Source organism: Podarcis raffonei, chromosome 16 (genome assembly GCF_027172205.1).
Source record: "Podarcis raffonei isolate rPodRaf1 chromosome 16, rPodRaf1.pri, whole genome shotgun sequence".
In the NCBI taxonomy this organism is placed as follows: Eukaryota; Metazoa; Chordata; class Lepidosauria; order Squamata; family Lacertidae; genus Podarcis; species Podarcis raffonei.
Window position 1 is genome coordinate 4,731,956 of NC_070617.1, and position 22,665 is coordinate 4,754,620.

General features: G+C 45.8%; 1 protein-coding gene across 3 annotated transcripts in view; it reads right to left on the reverse strand.

The window, feature by feature from the left end:
- Positions 1 to 22,665, reverse strand: part of RPRD2 (regulation of nuclear pre-mRNA domain containing 2) — a 38,407-nt gene that overhangs the window by 10,663 nt on the left and 5,079 nt on the right. For 2 of the 3 annotated variants that reach the window (XR_008328094.1, XM_053369898.1), the window contains exons 2-7: positions 6,222 to 6,351; positions 5,264 to 5,364; positions 3,903 to 4,052; positions 2,623 to 2,675; positions 1,082 to 1,208; positions 432 to 607 (exon numbers count right to left, since the gene is read on the reverse strand). Coding sequence is in view for 2 of the 3 variants with exons in the window: in XM_053369898.1 (XP_053225873.1) it covers positions 432 to 607; positions 1,082 to 1,208; positions 2,623 to 2,675; positions 3,903 to 4,052; positions 5,264 to 5,364; positions 6,222 to 6,351 (737 nt within the window). In the remaining variant the exon portion in view is untranslated. The remainder of the gene's footprint in view (positions 1 to 431; positions 608 to 1,081; positions 1,209 to 2,622; positions 2,676 to 3,902; positions 4,053 to 5,263; positions 5,365 to 6,221; positions 6,352 to 22,665) is intronic. The other variant, XM_053369899.1, reaches the window with a different exon arrangement.

Consider the following 22,665-nt stretch of genomic DNA (forward strand, 5'->3'; position numbering starts at 1 on the left):
CACCACTGAAGAGACTCTGTCCCTTACACCTGGGTGCTGCCCCGCCCGAACCAAGAGGACACTCTGGAGCATGCCCAATGCTCTCCTGTGGCTGCCCAGAGCAACACAGAACTGGGTGCTTGCTCACCACCTATCTGTTCGTTAAGAAATCCTCAGTAGAGTTCTGGAGGAAAACTGCCCTCCACACCCAATAGCGCAGTTTGAAAGCCACAGGTTTCCAGTGAACATGAGATTGCGTTAACTACACTGACTCAGTTGATGCTTTAGCCTTTCTGAACTTGGTGCCTGTGGGACATTTTGGATGGCAGCTCCACCAGGCCCTGCTGGCCAATGCCCAGGGCTGATGGGTGTTGTAGTCCCAAAGACTTGGAGAGCACCATGTGCTCAGCCGGGAGGCTGCTTTATGGAGTGGAGAAGCCCCTTGCACTCACATTTGCCACCACCTTGACTTCCTTGTATTGCGCTTCATAGAAGATCCCCGCGTTCTCAAGCACCTCTGTCAAGGATGGGCCGCTTTTCACCTGCTTGTCCAGGCTGTTGACAAACTCTTCCAGCTTGGCACTCGCCTCCTCAAACTCCTTGGAGAATTTCTTTCCCCCTGTTTTGTCTGAAAGGGGAAAGAGATTTTTTTGGCTTAGCAGGGGGAGGAGAGAAAGCAAGAGAGACCAACCCTTCCTCCCCCAAAAGAAATCAACAGGCGATGGTCAGTACTAGTCCTACTCAAGACATATATATTCAACAAAGCGAAAGAAAAGAGAGAGAAATTAGAATACAATACAAAGCCCTCTCTCAAAGGTAGATTTTAATTCTTGTCTCACACAGAAGATGGTGGACCCTCCCATCTCTCACCTGGGAGATCTTCAGAGCAGACCCAATTAAGTTAGTAGACCTATCTACTCTGGATCTCCTCTGAGCAGAACTTTGTGGAGACAAGCCATTGACCCTACACCTTGGTGGTGGTCGTGGGAGGATAGGCGTGTGTGTATTTGTATACAGGCAGGGCTATGTAAGTGTTTGGGCAGTTCTTAAGGTAACGTGGCTTAAGGGAAATCCGATGCCCCGCCCCGCCTGCGCACTGCACCTTTCAAGCACTTCAGGGTCTCGGTGCTGCAGACGTCGACTCGCATGGTGGAGAGTTGCTTTTCCTTCAGCTCTATCTGGTCCTCAGAACGCTTGTAGCAGAGCAGCTCATCAACCAGGGACTGCGGCTGGATGGGGAGGGAGGAGGGAGAGAAAATGAGAGAGATGTGGATTCCGTCAGACACAAAAATGGAAGCAAACTGATTTATGAAGCTGAAAGTACTTTGTGGGGAGGCAGGCAGGGAGAGAAGAATGCAGTGCAAATGCTCCCAGTTCTTGGGGTTGGGAGGGAGTCCCACTGGTGTACAGAAAGATGGGAAACCGTTGCAGGTATGGGGCACACAAGACATTTTTCCGGCGTGGCATTTTTCTAGGGTAGCTTCTCTGCCCCTCTCCCCACCAACACCCAATTCCCTGACCTCCCTCTCACGTACAGTGCTGATCTCTGACCTCTTGGCTGCCATCTCAACCACCAGGGCAACACACTGTGTGGCAGTGGGCAAAAGGTGACCGTTAAATACACACCCAGCAACAAGAACACGCAGGCCCCGGATATGCCCAGGATTCAGCATCTCTCTCTCCTCCTCCTCCTCCTCCGGTTGACCAAGCTGCTAACAAGGCTCCAGGATCTATACTTTGGCCCTGCAGCTTGCAGCATAGTCTTGCCCTGCTATTCTGGCACATGCACCCCAAAACAAATTGCCTTTGTAATACGATTTCCAAATCTGTCCCTTCTAATCTTTTTAAAATATGTGGATATGTCAAAATACATCCAAACACATGACCGTTACGTGTGTGTGAGAGAGAATGAATGAATGAGCAAGACATGCTAGATTTTATGTTTTCAAATAGAGGGGACCGGCCATATTTGTGCGGCTTCCAAAAAAGCACTTCTTCGTGGGTTCTAAAACTACAGAATACCCTCTCACTGAGGTAGTTACGCCCCTCAGCTTCAAAATAAGACTGAACAAATTCATGCAGGAGTGGGCAACTAGCCACAATGGCCATGCTCTGCCTTCCCGTTCAGACCAGCTGCTGGCAGCAGCAAGAGAGGCTGGTGCCATTGTGCTTGGATTCTGTTTGTGGGCTTCCCTTGGTTGGCTACTGTGGGGACAGGATGCTGGACTAGATGAGCCACTGGCCTGATCCAGTGGGCTCCTCTTAACTTTCTTGTTTACCCCCGCATCCCTATGGGTAGCTCGAAAAACATGCAGAGCTCCTTGGAGTGTCTAGCCTATCCACTCTGCTACCTCATTGACACTCTGTCTGAAGGCAGATATGGGTGCAGAGTTCAAGGCAGGGGCCGGGAACCGGTGGGCCTGCAGTTGTCTCTGGATGCCAATTCCCACCAGCAACCTCCCTGGTCACAGGGGCTGTACCAGCTGCTGGGAGTTGGAGTCAAGCAACCTCTGGTCCCCAGGGCCTGCTTTATGACTTGAGCACCAAGGGCCACCAGTTTGTCATCCCTGCTGCAAACTGACGGTTTTTCGGGTCTCGTGCCCATGCACAAAGCGAATAAGGTGAGGAGGTTACTGGACTTACCCGAAATTCTGCAACAATCTTGGACTTCAGTGCGGCTTTTGGATTTGTAGAGGCTGTGGGAACAAAGGAACAAGGTGTTTAAGGAAGATAGTGCAGGCAGGTGCAGCATTCTAGGGGAGAACCCCTCCTTCGTTTCCCACATGCAAGGGTCTGTGCAAAATCCCCCAGCAGGAAGCCACTATCCTCCCTCCACACTCAATTGTAACACGGATGCTTCACACATGCAGGGAGAGTGATACACCCGGGTTGGTTGCTCCCCAGGAACAGCCCTCTGCCACCAACCATCCCCCCTCTAAACCTCTGAGCGCACTGCTGTGCCTCTTACTCTAAAGAGGCAAGAGGAGGAATCCCCTCCTCTCTCTGCATGAATGCCTGTTCTGTCCTAGTGCAGGGCAGCAACTAATGCAGAGATGCGACGGGCAACTTCTTGTGATAGGTGGGTCATTCTGCAGTACCCCCCACCCCTGCCAAATGCTTGCAAAGCAACGCCTTAGCTTCCTTGCTCTAATTTGCTGCTTCCAGAGAGGAAGAACAGAATACTCCTTTCAGGATAAATCCAGATGTTGCTTAGCAAAATGAAGACTATTTGCAGCCTCCTTTACGTCTCTTCTCCTGACAGAGGAACAATGTGCCGTTAGAGACAGGCTTTCGGCCTTGTGCCAAACTGGTTTCCAGGTGGATCCAAGCCCAACTCCCAAACATTAGCCTAATGCGGTTGACAGAAGCCTTTCCTGTCTGACGTCCCATTGGTCATCTTCTCTTAGCCATTTGGGGCTTTCCTGTCTGTACTGCTGCTGTGCTGGTGGACTTATAAGCTGTTCTCCGAGAATGCCAAAGACGGTTTGTTATCTGCGTGCTCTCTCTCTCCCCGCTGCATTTAAAGGAGCCTGCTGTTTAAGTTAACCTAGTCCAGCGCCACTGGATGCAGGTCCTTGGCTTCAAGTCTGACCGGCCAGGTGTAAATTGCCACTCACTAATCATGTGTGCTGTCTCTCCTTCTTTCAATATACTAATGCCAGCTCCCCTAAACACCCCACCACATCTTTTCTCTGTACACCATGGGCTAATTTAAACACAGTGATATGTCCTGCATAATTTTAAGAAGCTCCTCTCTTGTTGCCGTTAGCAAAGGACGCTGCCAGCCTGATGAAGAACACAAGGCACTGTGAGTGCCTACGGTGAGGTGTGTTTTTTTGGTGTGTGTGTGTCTGTTCTAGGCTGTTCCTCAAGGAGGTTAAAATATCAAAAGCTCAGACCGTTTCCCGTGAGGATTTCCTTACTTTGAGGTTTCTTCCATGACTTAGTTGGCTGTTTGCTCTGAGTTTCTTTCTGCTGCTTCTGAGCTTTGAAAGTGGAACCTGGAAAACATTTTTGTTTGGTTTTGTTTTTTGTTTTGCAGTCTGAGATTATGGGATGCCCTTTAGGAGTCTCTATGCATGTTTAAAATAAAAAAAGGGAGAGAAAGAGAGAGACCAATAGAGGTTGATACCTGCTGGCAAACATTTGACAAGGCAAAGCAGCAGGAGACTTAAAACCAAAAATCTGAGCTTACAATGCGGAAACTTCCGAGGACGGGTCCCTCCGCCTTTCAGGATTTCAACCATGCTTTACATGAAAAGGACGAAGTTGGCAATCTCAAGGAACAGAGTTGGGACCTCAAGTGAATTTGCAGGCAGTAGTTTAAAAGCCCCTTTCGCTTGGCTTGTGAGCGCAGACAGGAAGCCTTATGTCCATGGATGTCTGGCAGCTTAAATGGACTTGAAAGATTCCACCGTGCAAATTAAATACGGAAGTCTCTCACACTTTTTGAACATGCCACTCCCCAGAATTCATTCTATATTCATGGCCCACCCAGCCCAGCATTTAAACTGTAGGGGCTCTGCAGACAAATAAGCTCTGAGGAACAGCAGGGCTATAGATAACCTGGAAAGCAACGTTAAAAATCTCTTGCTGCAGCGAGAAAAGTCTGTTGACTGGGGCACTAATCCAAGGGCAGCGTTACAAGGGAGATGGTACCTGCGAACACCAGCACCCCAGACGAAAAGCATCGTCAAAATAGCAAAAGCAGGACTTATCGTGCAACATCATGACCATCTGTGAGGCTTCAGTGTACGAATGCTACTCTATGGGGCTATTAGGTTAGTCTAGACAAAGGAGGATCCTGCTTCCCTGGAGAGAGTTTCCTTACAGTTGCATACAAAAATGTACTGCATGAACTTTCCACTGGGATATGCTGAACTGGAACTTTGTTGCCACAGCAAGCTAAAAGATTGCATCACTCACCAGTGTCACACAGAATCGTAATAATATTAATAATAATGATTTCTTATTTATACCCCGCCCATCTGGCTGGGTTTCCCCAGGGATGTATATTTAAGTAACCTTTCAGATATTTAAAATTAAGGGCGGAAATTAAGTGGCAAGAGGTGTAAACCACAGCAACCTGGGGCAGACAGTCCAGAATTCTCTTCCCTAAGCAAAATGCCACTACTGACTTCTGTGCAGGTGCAGAGAGATGATAGTTAATGGATTTAAAAGATAAAACGTTGTCCTCGTAATCTCAAACCAAACTCTGCCTCACTCACCCTCTAAGTCATCACCACGACTGCACAGAAGTGAAAAAGAGTAATGGAGAACTTACTTAAAGCTTCTTTCAGTAACATGATGGTTTCTTCTGGATACACATTTCTATCTTCCCAGATTTTAAAGATTCTTTCTATAGATTTGGAGACTGATGGATCTCTGAAAAGGACACATAGATAACACATGACTGTTTCTAGCGCATCAATTCGCCCTCTCCTCTATGGACATACAAAGTGCCAGAAGAGATGGCTGATTAAAATAAAATGCAAAGAGGAGGCTTCTCACCTTACCTTCTCTTTCAATAATTTTCTGAAGGTGGAGATAGCAACTAGCACAGGTTGGGGCAAATTACTAAAATATGTACAACTGATATTTCCCCCCCCCCAATTCCACACACAAAAAAATGCACATTCTGACATAGATAGTAGCCTGAGCCTCAGCACGTATCTTACAACGCTAGTGCAGGGATCTGCCACTCGCTAAAGTCTCTTCCCCCAAATTCTCCACTCTGGAGGTGCATTCCTACCATGAAACAGACATGCGTCTAAAGGGTGAAGCTGTAGACTGTTTTTTCCATATGCAAATTTAACAAACACATTGACAGAGCTCACAGATGGACTAAGGTGTCTTTTCATCTGGCAACACCCTGGCTTTCAGTTAGCACAACTTGTTCTTACAAAAGGGCAAACAGTGCTGCGCTTGTAAAACCAGGGGTTAGATCAAGGCAGTCAAGAAACACCTGAAAACAGGGATAGTTCGCTGAGAAAAGGCAAAAATCTCCCCCCGAAATCTTTCCCTTAGGACAGTTTTCATCAACCTGGTGTCCTCTAGTTTGTTTTTGGGCTACAATTCCCACCTGCCCCAGCCAGAGATGAATATTAACACAAAAGCCTGTGGCTTCAGAGCTAAAATCACAAAATTATTTTAGATTTTAAGATCTTGAGTTTGGACAGCAGCAAAACGAAAAGACTTTTGTTGTGTTGGATGAGAAATGCAGGGGGAAGCCATCAACTTACTTCACCAAAGCGGCAGCCTCCGGGAGCACTTCAGCAAACGTGTCACGGAACACAATCGCGTTTTTCCTTTTGCAGTTCTGGATGACATCATTGGCCAGGTAGAAAAGGTTCAGCCGATGCGGAAAGGCAGCTGGAAAGAGCAAGGAGGAAGAAGGTCAGTTGGTGCACAAAGTCACGACCCGTGAGCCAGGAAGGCTCCTTTGGTAAAGCCACGGGATAAGGGGGCAATGCGGGGTGGAAATTATTGCAACACTTAATTTTCCTGCAGAAAAAAATGTGTTTTGTAAAGTTCATCAGTGACAATGAATGGATGCAGGATGCAACTGCAATATTAGGCAAAGCATGGCAGTTTGGGCTTCACTTGCCAAATACTAGTAAAGCAAGCATGCTAATGGGCAGCCTTTGCCAACCTGATGCCCTCCAGATGTTTTGGGCTACAACTCGCTTCAGCACCAGCCAGCACATGCCTCGGGTCAAAAGGCTCCCTACTGAAAAGCCCAGCAGAAATGGGAGCATTTAAAAAATGTGACCTGCAATTTTAAAAAGTGTTTCTGCTCATCCCTTTCCACAGCGTGGCAGAACAGATTCTCACCCTGAACAGCACACAACCACAATGCCACCATCTGCATGAATCCTTGTGATTCTGCCTTGCAGAGAGGCAGGGTCACTCTCTGAAGACCAGCTTGGCAACTATCGAGAACCAGCAGTGCTCAGGAAGCCAGGGCGGATGCTGGAGTCAATACTTGTAAGGAGATGTGCAAGGAGCTGCCTTGGACCAAGCTGACCAGTGCTGTCGACTCTGACTGGCAGTGTCCCTTCTCTGCCTGATTAAGATCCTTCAGTTGGGAAGTCCAAGCATTTGGAACAGGAACAGGAAAACCTTCTCAGCCTGAGGGCCACAAGTGAGTGGTGGGCGGAGCCAGGGACAAAAACGGGCGGAGCAACGAATGTAAATTTTATTCTACAAACAACTTACACACCCCTCTCTATTCTGAATCCAGGCAAGCAAGAGGCAAACCTATGCAATCTTCCCCCAGCCAGACAGGGTATTCGCCACAGTATGGGGAAAGCAGAGGGCAGGTGAAGAATGATGTCTCCCCATCCACCCCACTGCTGCCGTCACAGATTTCCCCCGGGCCCTACTCTGCAGCAGAGAAGGAGCCATCAGGTTTCCCAGACTCCACAAATGCGGCCCAAGTTCAATATCCCCAAACCCTGATGCAGAACGATGGCCCCTCCTCATGAGGCAGCCACACATGGGCTACTGCAATCCCTGCAGTCGGGCCATTCAAGGGCAGCTCCAAATCCATTCTGCAGCCCTTCTGATCTGTGCTCCCAAACTGTAAGCCAGATGGGCAAGTCTTGTCCCTGCTCATATGAAGATCCGAGCAGTGCAACAGACTGTGCTGCAATCGGCTCCCATCACATTGGGGACAGATGCAGGGCAGCCTCGGAAGGCGCTCCTCCTGCGTATACCTTGCCCGGAAGCAACCCAAAAGCCTGACTCAATGCTATGTTCAGCAGGTACTTTTGCTAGACCTCATTTATTGCCTCAAAGGGGAGAGACAGTATGTTTTCGAGCACAATTCAAAGTGTTGGTGATGACTTTTAAAGCCCTAAATGGCCTTGGTCAAGTATACCTGAAGGAGCATCTCCACCCCCATTGTTCTGCCCGGACACTGAGGTCCAGTGCCGAGGGCCTTCTGGCGGTTCCCTCACTGCGAGAAGCGAGGTTGCAGGGAACCAGGCAGAGGGCCTTCTCGGTAGTGGCACCCGCCCTGTGGAACGCCCTCCCACCAGATGTCAAAGAGAAAAACAACTACCAGACTTTTAGAAGACATCTGAAGGCAGCCCTCTTTAGGGAAGCTTTTAATGTTTGACAAACTACAGTACTGTAATTTAATATTTTGTGGGAAGCCGCCCAGAGTAGCTGGGGAAATCCAGCCAGATGGGTGGGGAATAAATAATAAATTATTATTATTATTATTATTATTATTATTATTATTATTATTATTATTAGCAGCAACAATTGTTCCTTGCTGGGCCCATATACTGTTGGTAATGTAATGAGGAGATGAAACTCAAGATGTAAAGCACCTGAAACCTAATAAAAGGTTACATACCCCTTTTAGCTTTTTAAAATTAGTCTGTTCTCTCTCTCATGATGCACGGAATGTAACCACCGGCAAACAGAAGTAAAAAGCACAGAATGCAGCTTCTCACTGTAGCACTGTGTGGGTGGGAACCTCCAGCCTCCAGGCCTCTCAATCTGGTCCTCAGCACCGTCCCCAGGGCACACCTCTGTCTGCCACTGCCCTCTCTTGTGCCTCTGCCTGGCGGGAACATAGGCCTGAGCTGTGGCAATGCCTCTTGCCTGCCTGGACAGCACAGAACAGAATCTAGCTCACCGGACAAAAGTTAAGGAGTCACAACTGCTACTTTGCCCACTTTGGTCTTGCCCAGGAGCGAATGCAGCCCTGACTGAAAAGAGGTCCCTCCCCAGGGCAGTGTAACAGAAACAGCGCTATCAATTTTCAAATTCCAAATGTGAGAGATCTAGCTTCTCACACTCATCAAAATGACTAGGACAGCACAGTGAAATCTTGCCTATTTCCCCATGCCATCGCACACCCTGCACAGCATCAAACCATTAATTGTTCTAATTAAGTATTTATTTGCTTGCAAGCTCTCCTGCCATCGGTGAGGTTTAAAAAACAGAACAAGCTGTCCTGGCTGCAAAGTGCTCCAGAGTTGTGATTAAGGCCTCTTACATGTCTGGATGGGAGGGTGGAGAGGTAGGTGCATGTAGAAAACTGTTGCTTGCACAAGGCTGGTACGTAGCCTACTGCATAGGTAAAGGTAAAAAGAAAAGGGCCCCTGGATGGTTAAGTCCAGTCAAAGGTGACTATGGGGTTGCGGCGCTCATCTCCACTTTCAGGCCAAGGGAGCTGGCGTTTGTCCACAGACAGCTTTCCGGATCATGTGGCTAGCAGGACTAACCCGCTTCTGGTGCAATGAAACACCGTCATCAGGGTGGATAAAAATTAATGATTAAAAAAATAAAATAAGTAAATAAATAATCTTTTTTTAAAATAAATCAGATTTTTAAAATAAAATGCTTTTGGAGGAAAAAGCTTTCTAAATATTTTTCTATTTAAGTTACATTACAGTCCAAAGGCTATTCATCAGGAAATAAGGATTTGTTTTAGGTTTTTCATGTGTGGTAAAACTCAGTCTAAGGTTTTTTGTTTTGCTTAAGTTTAACCACATCAGTTAACAAACAGGGATACATATGCTACAATGTTATTGCTTTAGTTGAATAAATTGTTTAAATTGTTATTAAGGAAATGATCATTTTTCTCCTTCCAATAAAGTCCAGCAGAAAAGTTGTCCAAATATAAACAGTTAACTTATTAAACCTCACAATAATTTCATAATTACCTGTCTATGTATTTCTAATAGTATAACCAAATTAGTAATTTTTGATATAACTGTAAAAACTACTCTGAAAATTTATTATTCCAAAAATGAAACCTTCATCTGCTAGTAAATATTAAGATTATACCAGCAAGAATAAGTCTTTCTGTAAAAAAAAAAAAAAATTTAAACCAAGTCTTTAAAAAAAGGTAAAGGACCCCTGACAGTTAAGTCCAGTAAATCAAGTCTTACTGACTAGTGATTTAAATTTGATTTAAATCAAATCTACCCTGACCGTGACGGAAACCAGAGCGCATGGAAACGCTGTTTACCTTCCCGCCGCAGCGGTAACTATTTATCTACTTGCACTTTGATGTGCTTTCGAACTGCTAGGTTGGCAGGAGCAAGAGCAACGGGAGCTCCCTACGTCGGGCGGGATTCGAACCGCCAACCTTCTGATCGGCAAACCCAAGAGGCTTAGTGGTTTAGACCACAGCGCCACCCACGTCCCACCTACTGCGTAACAGCAAGCATCACAAGACACTGATTTGGCTTGGACAGCCGCCTTGGCCCCTGGCCCTCAAAAGGCTGCCAACCCGAGAATGCTTCCCTTGGGTTGAAAATGTGCCCCACCCCTGCAATATAAAAAGGGAAGGAAGTAGGGCCAATTTGCATTAGCTACAAACTCCCAAGGTAAAGCCGTATTCTAACGCTCATGATATGCAAAGATTGAAGTCTATTTTTAAGTCATCGGAAACTATAAAAAGCTACAACACAAAATAGCATGCTTATTCCACAAAAGACAGAAACAGACAACAGATTTTCTTTTGCCTGGCCTACCAGCATATTCTGCAATTACCACTGATTCATCAGTGAACTGACAGCCAACTGCTCTTCAAACCAAACATAAGGCATGGTGAACTGAGATCTGCTAGTGGAGACATACTTTTGTCAGCAGGCTCTACAGGGACTGGTTTTAAATAAAAAATAAAAAATTCAAGCCACTAATTTAAATCAAGCTGAGGCGCCAACAGACTCAAGGGACCTATCTGTTTGATCAGCGGTTTTTTATAGGTAGCTCCCATTATGCTAAGAAAAGCCTTTAATAGTTTCTGCTGTCACATTTCAGGGTTCCAATTCTGCAGAAAATATTTGCAAAGATGTTCCTCCCCATAAAACACTCCAAAGTCATTAACAATAACACCAACAGAAAAAGTGTATTTCCAAACAATTTATTCAAGTAGAGGCAGGTAGAGACAGGTACAATCCTCCCCTGACTTAATCACTTGTCGGGATATGAAGGTCTTCAGTAGGTGCCAGAAAGACAGTAAGAGATGCTGGCTGCCCTGATACGTAATGGAAGGGAGCTCAATTTCCTTCAGTGCCACTCCAAAGGCCAGATTCCTACACTGTAACAAACAGACTTCCTAATGTCATGGTGTCCGGAGAAAGCAGCGATTACTAGGCAGACAAGCACAATTTGGGGACTGGAAGATGCTCTTTTTTAAGAGGGTAGAAAATTAGACTGCAAGTCCTAACTCTTGTTAGCAAGCACCTCTTGTTCTCAGCTTACCCCAGGTGTTTTACAAACCCTGGGATTCTTCTGAAGCTTATGAGGGTTTTTTGGTTTTTCTGAAGATCAGAAACGGTGGGTAAGGGACGCGGGTGGCGCTGCAGGTTAAACCACAGAGCCTAGGACTTGCCGATCAGAAGGTCAGCGGTTCGAATCCCCACGACGGGGTGAGCTCCTGTTGCTCGGTCCCTGCTCCTGCCAACCTAGCAGTTCGAAAGCACGTCAAAGTGCAAGTAGATAAATAGGTACCGCTCCAGCGGGAAGGTAAACGGCGTTTCCGTGCGCTGCTCTGGTTTGCCAGAAGCGGCTTAGTCATGCTGGCCACATGACCCGGAAGCTGTATGCCGGCTCCCTCGGCCAATAAAGCGAGATGAGCGCCACAAACCCAGGATCAGCCATGACTGGACTTAATGGTCAGGGGTCCCTTTACCCTTTACCTTTACTAACGGTGGGTAAAAGCAGCCTGCCCAGAATTACTCCTCTTTCTATGAAGGACAGCAAAAAGGGGCTAGAAACATTCTTGGGCATACACAGAGCTCACGGAGGGTAACTTCTGAGCCTGAGAAGACATGCATGTGTCTCATGGGAACTTAAAAAGATGCTTCTTGCTATCTCAAAACACACAAAGAAGATGCAACAGGGCTCCTTGGCAATGGCAAGCAGGAGAAGGGTCATGGCTCAGTGGTACAGAATTCATGCCCTGCATGTGGAAGGTTCCAGGCTCAATCCCCAGCATCTCCAGGTAAGGCTGGCAATATCCCCTGCCTGAAACCCTAGACAGCTGCTGCCAGCCAGTGTGGACAACACTGAGCCAGCTGAACCAAGGGACTGACTTCCTACATTCCTATGTGAGTGTGAAGATCACCAGCTTCCTTGATCCTTTGGGTTTACCACCAGCTCCAGGAACCTCACTGGACAATAAAGGCACCAGCTTAGCTCCTAGCACCCACCCACAGACACACACATATACCCACACACCCTGCCACTTCAAATGCTGCTTCGCCCTGTGCCCAGTTCCACGTCCAGCCTGAAACAAGCAGACCTACAGCAAAGTTTCATCACTCCATTCTTCCCCTTCCCTAATCTGGAGGTAGGCAGACTGTGGACTCTAAGCCCATCATCCCTGACCACTAGCCACAATTGCTTGGAGTCTAGAAACATCGGGGGGGGGGTCCTACAAGTTCCTTGCCTGTTTACAGGTCGCTTGGGAGAGAGGCGCACAACCCCTTGTACTCCTACCAAGCCAGGGACCTGCTGGAGAAACTCAAGAGTTGAAACACAACCACCTAAGCCTCTAACACAGAGACACTGTTGTCCCCAAACCACCTATGGCAAAGTATTCCCTCCCCAAATAGCACAATCCCATGCATGTTTATTCATACACTCTTTACTTTTGATTTTAATGTTTTGTTTGTTGTAAACCGCTTTGAGGTTTTTTAGTATCAAGCTGTGTATAAATGTTATGAAATAATATAATAATAAAATGCCACTTGAAATACTGCTTAGTACCTGTACACAGGACTGCAAAGCCTTTGCTTTTAAAAAAGTGCTTTTTATCGTGCTCATTAAAGAAATTGTCCAATGCCAAAAAAGAAAGAAAAAAGATCAGAGGAGACATTGAAAAACAGTCAATGAAAGGCTGCGCTCAAGGCAGGAGGCCTCCTTTTCCTTCAGAAAAGGCTCCCCCCCCACCTCCTAATTCTTCTCTCCCTTTGCTATGCAGAAACAGCACAAGGTCTGACCAAGATTCCACCTCTTTCAAAACTCTCACCCAGTATTTGTTCCTGCGAGAAAACAAGATGCACCAAGCACGCTCCCCAGCTCAAAGTCTTGAATGGAGCAGCAAAATCAGAGGAGAGTAAAGTTCCCTCTCTTTTTGGGTGGGGGCAAGGGCTTTCAGATATACTGCCATCTGTGTGTACTCAACAACCAGCCACAAGGCTTCAAAACCCTAAAATGTATTTTATATAATTGACTTTTTATTTCTATTCTTTGTATATCGTATTGTTTTATTGCTATGGCCGAAGGCTGATGCAAATAAAGATTCGTTCATTCATTCACCCACCCACAAGGGGCAGGTCCAGCCATACTAGTTCTAAAAGCTGCCCCTCTGTGGGGAGCGGGAAAGACCCCAGACAACGGGCATCCAAGCAGCAGCAAGAGAACTGCCTAGGATGGGGGGCAGCCACACGGCACCCATACATGTGCCTTCCACAGCCCCCTTCCAGCACCCACAGGGCTCCTCCCCTCCACCTGCTAAAATCAGCCTTGAAAGAAGCATTCTATCGTAGCCATTAGAATATGCCAGGGTGCGCGGCTGAGTTGAGATGCTTCTCCAGCATCCACAATAGTGCACGACTAGCTCCTAAAATGCTCAGCACTAGCCCCTCTGAATCAGAAATGATTTTTCCAGCCCTGCCTTTTAGCTCTCCCCCCTCCCACCCCTGCTGTTGTTATTCATTTCGTTTCTATACCGCTTTATATCTTCAGCAGAAAAATAATAATCTCAAAGCGGTTTACAACACATTAAAACATCAAAAACAAAACAACAATTCAGAATGAAACATTACTGCTGAAAATCAACAAGTAAAATATACATTCTTAACAGGAAACTAAATATTATCCTAAAGATTTCAAAATAAAACATTGCAAAAGAGGTCAGTGGCAGAATGCACATTTAATGTAGCATAGCTAACCAAAATAAATAAATAAATAAATAAATAAATATCTTAAACATTTCAAAAGAAAACATTAGCAAAGGAAGTCAACTATAAACTGCACATTTAAAACATCATAATTAACAAGAGAATAAAATATTATTATAAGCAAAGAACGTATCTGCTGCCAATGGTGGTTCATGGTGGGCGGCGAGTCTGCACTAAGAGACAATAAAGATGGCCTCTTGCTACTCCTTCCAGACACCGACACCCTCCTTCCGTCCCTTCCGCTTCTCTCAGCTTCTTACGCTGGAAACAAATATTTTCTTTGGCCTCCTGCAAGCACCAGGTTCACACACCAACCAAACCCCACACATCCCACTTGCTGGTGGCCAAACACACTCTAGGGGGTCTACTCTGTGGTCCTGGCTTAGCAGAAGGAGACCCTCCCTGCCCAGGTCCTTTGGCACAACTGCAGGATGAATAAACCCACCTGGGATTGAAGTGGCAGCTGTGCGAGGAGCCCAAGAAGGAATGTGCCCGCCCCACACAGCCAGCCCCGAATCAAGGAAAAAGCCTTCCTTTTCAGCAGGTGAAGCCATAAATATGAGAAGAGGCGTTCAGGATCTGACACTCACAGTGGAACCGAGCTCAAGAGCCCTCTCCCCTCCTCTGGTTTTCAGCAACTAATACAGTGGTACCTCGGGTTACATACGCTTCAGGTTACAGACTCCGCTAACCCAGAAATAGTGCTTCAGTTTAAGAACTTTGCTTCAGGATGAGAACAGAAATTGTGCTCTGACGGCGCGGCAGCAGCAGGAGGCCCCATTAGCTAAAGTGGTGCTTCAGGTTAAGAACAGTTTCAGGTTAAGAACGGACCTCCGGAACGAATTAAGTACTTAACCCGAGGTACCACTGTATTCAGAAGCAGTACTGTCTTCCAGTCCCTCCCCAAGAGTCACAATAAAATTGCTCGGGGGAACAAGACAACTTCATTTCCTCACCTTTGTTCCAATGGGAATAAACAGAGGAGTGGAGTAATTAAAAGAATCTCTGGAAATTTCCTAGGATCTCCCCAACCCATCGTCTCTGTCCCTGTGCCTGGGATGAGGAAGACGTAGCAACCCAGCGGTGATTTTACACATCTGGAGATATGAAACAGCTGTGTAGCGCATGTGTGGGTGTGGGTATGGGTGTGGAGGGAGGCTCTCAGCACAAACACAAGCCACTTGATCCTTGCCGTGGGGCTGGGAGGCCTTGTGAAGAGAGCACTTGAAACCTCTTGCCATAAAACGCAGGGCCTTAGGAAATGCAATTTGTGCGCGGAACGGGAAAGGAGCAGCGCATGAGACAGACCTTCAAAGGTGAGACTCTCTTGTAACAAATTCGTGGCTGCTCACTGCACCTTTAGGGCAGTAGTTGATGCAGCCTGTCAAAGATCGGCAAGTGGTCTGCTGTGGTTAAGCAGCCCAGACGGAAATTGATCCAGTGGCTTTTTGATAAAGCTGTAATGTTTCAGGGTATCACCAATTCAATGTTATGGCTGCTTAAAAAGGGGACCTCCTTGGTTCAGTTCTCGTGCCTGCTCCCCACTGCTGCCAGCCCTTATCCTGGCTGAACCATGTAAGCAGAGCTTTGTAGGTACTGACTGTATTCACATGTCATGATAATAACCCAGAATTGCATGCTCTTGGCTTCTGGGGAATGAGCAGCAGCCCTGTTCCCAAGTGATGCAGGGCAGAAATTTCTACAAAGCCAGGTTTTTCCCCCCATAGAAAAACTTCCCGTTTCTGAAGTTTGATAGTAAGAACGCACAGCACAGGTGCCAACTGCAAACACGATTATTAGGCAAGCTTGGCCGTTTCAAAGTTTCTAGCTTTACAGTGGTACCTCGGGTTAAGTCCTTAATTCGTTCCAGAGGTCCATTCTTAAGCTGAAACTGTTCTTAACCTGAAGCACCACTTTAGCTAATGGGCCTCCCGCTGCCGCCACGCCACTGGAGCACGATTTCTGTTCTTATCCTGAAGCAAAGTTCTTAACCCGGAGCACTATTTCTGGGTTAGCAAAGTCTGTAACCTGAAGCGTATGTAACCCAAGGTACCACTGTATTTACTAATTACAGAGCAAAATTAACATGCTAAATTAGATGGGCAATAGGACATTTTCTGTTGCAAACCAAGCATTTTCCAGAAAATCTACACCACTGTCATGAACACTGACCAATCGCTCCCACTTCTCTCTTCACCAGTGCAAGAAGCAAGCTGAGATTCAAAAGTGACAAACAAACCTTGGTTTAAGGCTGGCTGGGGATCCTGGCTTGTTAGAGAAGAACAAGCCAAGACCCTCCGTTCATGAATTGTTGGAAGCCAACTTAACTGTGACTGCTAGCTTATTCCTCCTGCTTGTGCCAGGCAGAAATGAAGTGGGGGCAACTGGGCCATGTGGGCCCCTGATGTTCCACAAGACCAGTGCCACTGGCTTATCCTGATGTGTGAACAGTGGCCACTGGGAGAGTTAAGCCCCTCAAGGCAAACAAACCAAGCTTTTCCCATCTTGCCAAAGCAAAAGAGAACATCTACTAGCGACACTGTCTGGTGCCTCTGTCCTAAGCAGGGAGAAACACAGGGACCCAAATGGACCAGAAATGCATTTAAAAAAAGAGGGTCTGGTGTTCTTAGAAATATAGTAAAGCTTAGGTCTGATTTATTTCTATCATTTTCCAAAATTCCTGTGGGCAAAATTGTTCTTCACTCCCACCCCAGCTTCAAGATGTATGGAAGTTGCAAATGTCTAAATCACACAGCCTCTGCATTTTATACTGATTGTTGGCTTTTAACTGCATACTTTTGCCATTTTTGTGATTCTTACTCTACATTTTGCTTTAACGTAAACCACATAGAGGTCATTTTGACAAAATGTGCTGTACAAGAATGCAAAGTAAGTGATAAATGAATAGCATAAGTTCCAAATGCTGCTGCTTCATTGGCTGAAGAATGCAGCACTATCTTTCTTGCTGGCTATATCACACCCCCAAACTATTTTTCTCTGTTCTCCCACTCAAAATTTGAGTTCCGCTCTGGCTCAGAAGCACATCTAGCCTCCTGCTAACTTCCAACCTTCACAGACTGTTTAAGAAACATCTTCAAGGTATTAATTAGCTCCCATTCAACAAACATCAAGCACCAAAATCTGGCAAACTCCAAAGTCCAGAGTTAGGCAATACCTTTATTAGGCACAAAAGTGTGGCAAGCTTCTGAGCGCTGCAGAACTCTTCATCAGCTAACGTTACACAAGGTAGGGCATGACTGGATGAGGATTTCTTTTTTAAAACGAAAAGTTAAGCGGGTTGTTGCATGGTGAGGTCAGCCTGTATGTAAACTCCATTCTGAGATGGAGATTTGCAGGCTGAGTCCCTCCCAGGTGTTGAGATATCAGGTTGCACACCTGGGATTCTAGGATAAAGAAGCAATGGCTGCTCCCCATCTCTCAGAAAAGAAACGCCTGGCTTGCGACCTACTTTGGTCATACGCTGTTAAACAAAATACACAAGCTCTCGGGCAGGTAGAGAATTGAAGCAAAGAAGAACATGGCAGTATCAGCAAAGCCAGGAGTTAATTTAGGAAGATGCACTAGATAAGAGAGCCACAAAGTGTAGTGCTACCCAGTGGCTGGAGGGAATGTAACTGTATCATCTTCAAATTGTAGAAGACAAGCCTTTAGCAGCTGCTAAAGTATTAGCAGGCTGTTTTTACAAATTTATTTAGCCTGCTACTGTTTTTATCCATTGTTTTAATGATTTTTAGATATGCTATGTTTTAATATGGTGATTTTATTATTTAATTATTGCAGGTGTTGCTGCTAACATGCTGGGAGCTCCCTTGAGAAGCTGCCTATAGATTAAGGATTGTAACCAGCTATTAATGGGCCTGACTAACTTAGGTCCATTAATTTCAAGGTGTCTATTCTGAGTAAACCTAGTTGGATACAACTAATGGAATTTTAAAAAAGAAAAATGGAGATCTTACTTAAGAACCTCTACACTACACATTTTGAATAGAACCTTGCTTTAGAAACTGTTTCACTCACCATCCCAAAATAGTTATCATTTTGTTGTCATAGACTCCCCCTCCAGGTGTTTCCCAAATTTTCTACTGACATCCAACTAAGCCAACTGTCCTCTGAGCATAAGGCCATTGATTACAATGGGTTTAGTCTCGTGTTTGAGACTAACAATGTGTATCACCCTTCCAATTATTCTATCAGAAAAAATGAAAAAGTCCTTCAGGAAGGAGAGGAAGAGGAATAGGAATAAGAGAGAAATCAGAGCATCCCTTCTGGGGGGGGGGCTCCACATTTAATTGTTCACACATACAGCTCAAAACTAGCTACTCGGTTTGTTGTCCCTTGACTGGTCACACATTTCAACAGTAGCAACCTTTCCATTCCAATTGATGAGTCATTTGGCTAAACCTGAAGGCTTTGTTACATGCAGCCATGTGAACAAGAAGCTTGTCCAATTTTTTACATACACGGTCTCCTTGTGTCTTTTCCAGTTTGGAAATAGCAGTCAATCCATTTATTTCCTTCCACGTATAAAAAAATCCCTGACTCTGAAGGCGAGCAAGACTTCATTCACCCTGAACTCCTCTAAAGAACCATGTGAGCCACCATGAGTTCCATTGGAGAAATGGTGGGATATAAATTAGACAGACAGACAGACAGACAGACAGACAGACAGACAGACAGAGTTGACTCTTGGCTTGGAGAACAGAAACAAACATTATTCAAACATCCTTTCTACAGGCGGGTTCCCTTTTCCCCTGTGACACTCAAGTCAATATTTACAACCAGACCCAGAAGTTTCTAAAGCAGCTTTGCACCAGTGGGCAATTTTTCAAGGGAAGAAAGAACCAGCCCATAGATTACTCTACCATTCTGCTACCCCTCCTCTCTTCCGAGGTACAAAAGAAACCAGAGAAGGGCAACTTCTGTGTCCTCCAATTCTAAGCTTCTTGAAGCAGGTGTTCAGTGAAAATGAATGAGATTTCTGAAAAACAATGCCAGGGATCAAGGTGTTCCTCCGGTGTGAGAGGTATAGTATTGCTGGCATTGAGGTAGGAGGAGCTGAACCATCACACACCGTCTGGCACAAGCAGGTGCTTCCATGTTTCCACTAAGTTCATGCGTACAATTTGTGCGTCAGCAACCAGGTCCCAGGAGTTCCCAAGGTCTCTGACAAACAATAACTCTTTTTTAAAAATCACCTAGAAATCAATCCAGGTGTTTGCAGGAGTGTGGAAAAAGAATCTGCTCAAGGCTGAGTCCACAGAAGAACCCAGAGAAGTACAGGCAATGGTGGAGCCTCCATCTTCAGCAGGTGCTGCTCTTAAGACCTGATCCTTAAGTGTGGGATTTGCATGCAAGCAGCACGTATGAGAACCAAAATGTCGAGATTCCTGCATTCCCTTCCAACTCTGCAATTCTACGATTCTATAAAAGGCTACCCCTGCCCCCAGATTGTAAAGTATGTTGTTGGATTACAACTCCCATGATTGCTGACCATGGGCTGTATTGGCTGGGGCTGGTGGGAGTTTGAACCCCACAATCTCTGGGAGAAACCAGGGCTGCTGGGGAAGGTTGTCCGAGACCAAACTCTCTGTCCATGCTCAGATAGAATCAGCAAGCCATGGTTTGTTTACGAACACCGGAAGCTGCTTTAAACTGACTCAAGCCCACTGCGGTCAGTGTTAGAAACTGAGATAAGAAAGCTAGGAGCTAAATGGCACCTTAAACCTAGGTTATGGGCACAACAGAATGTCCAGGTGCGCTTTTTTATAGCAAGAATACAAAGCTGAAAATGAATGAACTGCAGCTAAAATTCATGTTCATTTTTCACATGGTCTAGTCCTCCCCTGCCCACCCCCCTAATATTCTTAAGAGGGTCTCTTCCCCAGTCTTCAGAGAGTAACTGGAAGTGTAGAGATAGAAAAAGGTCCTCCTTTCCTTCCGCTCTGCAGTTTTAATCTGAAATCTTAGGTGCGGTACTGCACCCAGAGCTCAGAAACTTCTCACGCTAATGAAATTTCCTGCTGCAAAATGTGCCTAGAACAATGGGAGTTTTGAACACTGACTGGGGTCCACCTAGCTCAGTACTGCCTACACTGACTGGCAGCGGCTCTTCAGGGCTTCAGGCAGGGATCTCTCCCAGTTCTGCCTGGAGATGCCAGGGACTGAACCTAGGACTTTCTGCAAGCAAAGCAGATGCTCTAACACTCAGCTACAGCCAAATGGTGGTTGGTTGAAACTTCTGAACAACCTGGCAGACCAACCATGGTTTGTTTTGTGGCAACAAACCATGGTGTGAAGCCATCGTGTGTGGCTGGCTTGCAAACCGTATGGCTTCGTTCTGAACCCAGCTTAGCCATGGTTTGTTTGCCTCCTGTCACAGATGCTCGCCAAGCTTCAAAGGCACAAGAGGAGAAAAATGAACCAGTTTTGGAGAAATAAGCTGTGTGGCTTGTTTGCTCATCTAAAAAGACAACTCGTGGCTTCTTGAACAAACTATGGCTCAGTTTTATGTGTGAATTCAGCCACTGTGTGCACACCAGAAGCCTTTTCACTGAATGTGTTCTTTAGAAACATCTCATTTTAAAGATCACAAAACTCCCAAGAAGAGCTATTTTGCAATTCATTAGGATTTTGATAAGCAAACTTCATTTTTCTTTTTAAGACTTTTGTTACGCCCAACTGCCTTTTCCGTATCCCACTGCAACTCCTAAAGTTGCAGTTTCTAATTAATGGAAAGAGTTCACATAATACATAGACAATCAGGACTCTCACAGAGACCGCCTATGAAATAGTCCCACAAATGCCGTTGTCACAAGGTCTGGAAAGATAGTGTGAATGAACCAAAATTATCGTGAAGGACTGGCTCAGGGATTCTCAGATAACCCACCATGCACCTCCAGACTATGAGGGGAGCAAGCAGGAGTCTACATTTCACAAAAAGAAAAGAAAAATAAGTATGTGATCTGCTGCAAGTTCAGAAGCTGATCCTTGCAAGAGAGATGTATGAGAACATCCCTAAGCAGCCAACATTCAACACTACCAAGTGCATTCACGGCTAGCGAAGCACTCTTGACTTGTAACTCAGATTTGCATATTCCTAAAACTAGCAGAAGTTGTTCCAGTAAAATCTTACTGCCTTGGCTTATTTCCTTCCCTTCATCGCTAGGAAGCAAGCCAAGTGCAACTGTCTAATACCCTCCTTTGGAATACAGCACTGACTGCACCAATATAGTTGCTCACTTTTGGGGTTTATCTTGCTGCAATTACAGCTTAGGCAATATTTTGCCCCACAGGAACAGGTTTCAGCTCAGCTGCAGGTACAGAACAGAAGGAAGCACTTAGCTCAGTTGGTTAGAGCATGGTGCTGATAAAACGCCAATGTTGCAGGTAGCGATGTTAAATTCTCGAGAATAATCTTTTGGAGAAAATTCTCGATTAATGAGAATATAGGTATTAGAGAATTTTCATTTAAAATAGGAGAATATTCATTTTAATGCATTGAAAATGATATGATTAGTTAACATACATGTTTATTCATGGGTAAACTTGTTCAAACGGCAACCAAAAACTGTACAGATACTTTTATTCAATGGGGCTATGCAGTGAATTCACATTCTTTGATTTTTTTTTGCACTAAACTTGAAATTGAAAATTCAACCTGAATGACTCATGTTAATCACTAAGCCTGCCACTAACCGAGAATTTACAGTTTGTGGAGAATATTCTCCGGAAAATTTTCTAGCAGAGAATATTCTCCAGAAAATATTCTCACCTCACATCACTAGTTGCAGGTTTGATTCCTATAAGGGCCACCTCTGTTTCATTGCAGGGGCTTGAATGAGATGACCCCCGGGATCCCTTCCAGCTCTACAATTCTAAAATTCTGTGATCAGACAGATTCAGATACACCCTAGGCCCAGCCAAATACACAGAGGTGAGCACTTGCTTGAAAATGCAACCTACATTTCAAGCTTCCCGGGGGCTTAAGCATTATCCAAGAGGGCAAACTGAAATAGTTTGCTCACAGAAAGGAAATTCAAAGTGGTTGAGATATCACAGCAATCCTGCTCTTCTTGGACAACCATGCTGAGGACTTGAGCCAGCCGGCAGGTCAAACCTAAGGCGCTCCAGATGTTGCGCTTATGGGGAAGGATAGCTCAGTGGTACAGAATCTGCTTTGAGTGCAGAAGGTCCCTGCCCTGGTGGCGGGTGTCTCCAGGTAGGACTAGGAGAAGTTCCTGCCTGAAAGCCCGGGGAACTGCTGCCAGTGTGGACAATACAGTGGTACCTCAGGGTTAAGAACTTAATTTGTTCTGGACGTCCATTCTTAACCTGAAACTGTTCTTAACCTGAGGTACCACTTTAGCTAATGGGGCCTCCCACTGCTGCCGTGCCGCAGCCGCACGATTTGTGTTCTCATCCTGAAGCAAAGTTCTTAACCTGAGGTACTATTTCTGGGTTAGCAGAGTCTGTAACCTGAAGCGTCTGTAACCTGAGGTACCACTGTACTGAGACAGATGGGCCAGTGGTCTAACCCAGTTTCATGCAGCTTCCTAAGTTCCTGCTGGCCCCACCTAGTGTGTCCAGTGGTCAGGGATGACCAGGGAGATGGGAGTCCAACAGCACCTGGAAGGCCATAGGCTCTCCATCTCTACTTAAATATGGACAGGACAGGGCTCACGATCCAGTATGTTAGGAGAGAGGTGGAAGTGAGATGGCTAAGAAGGAC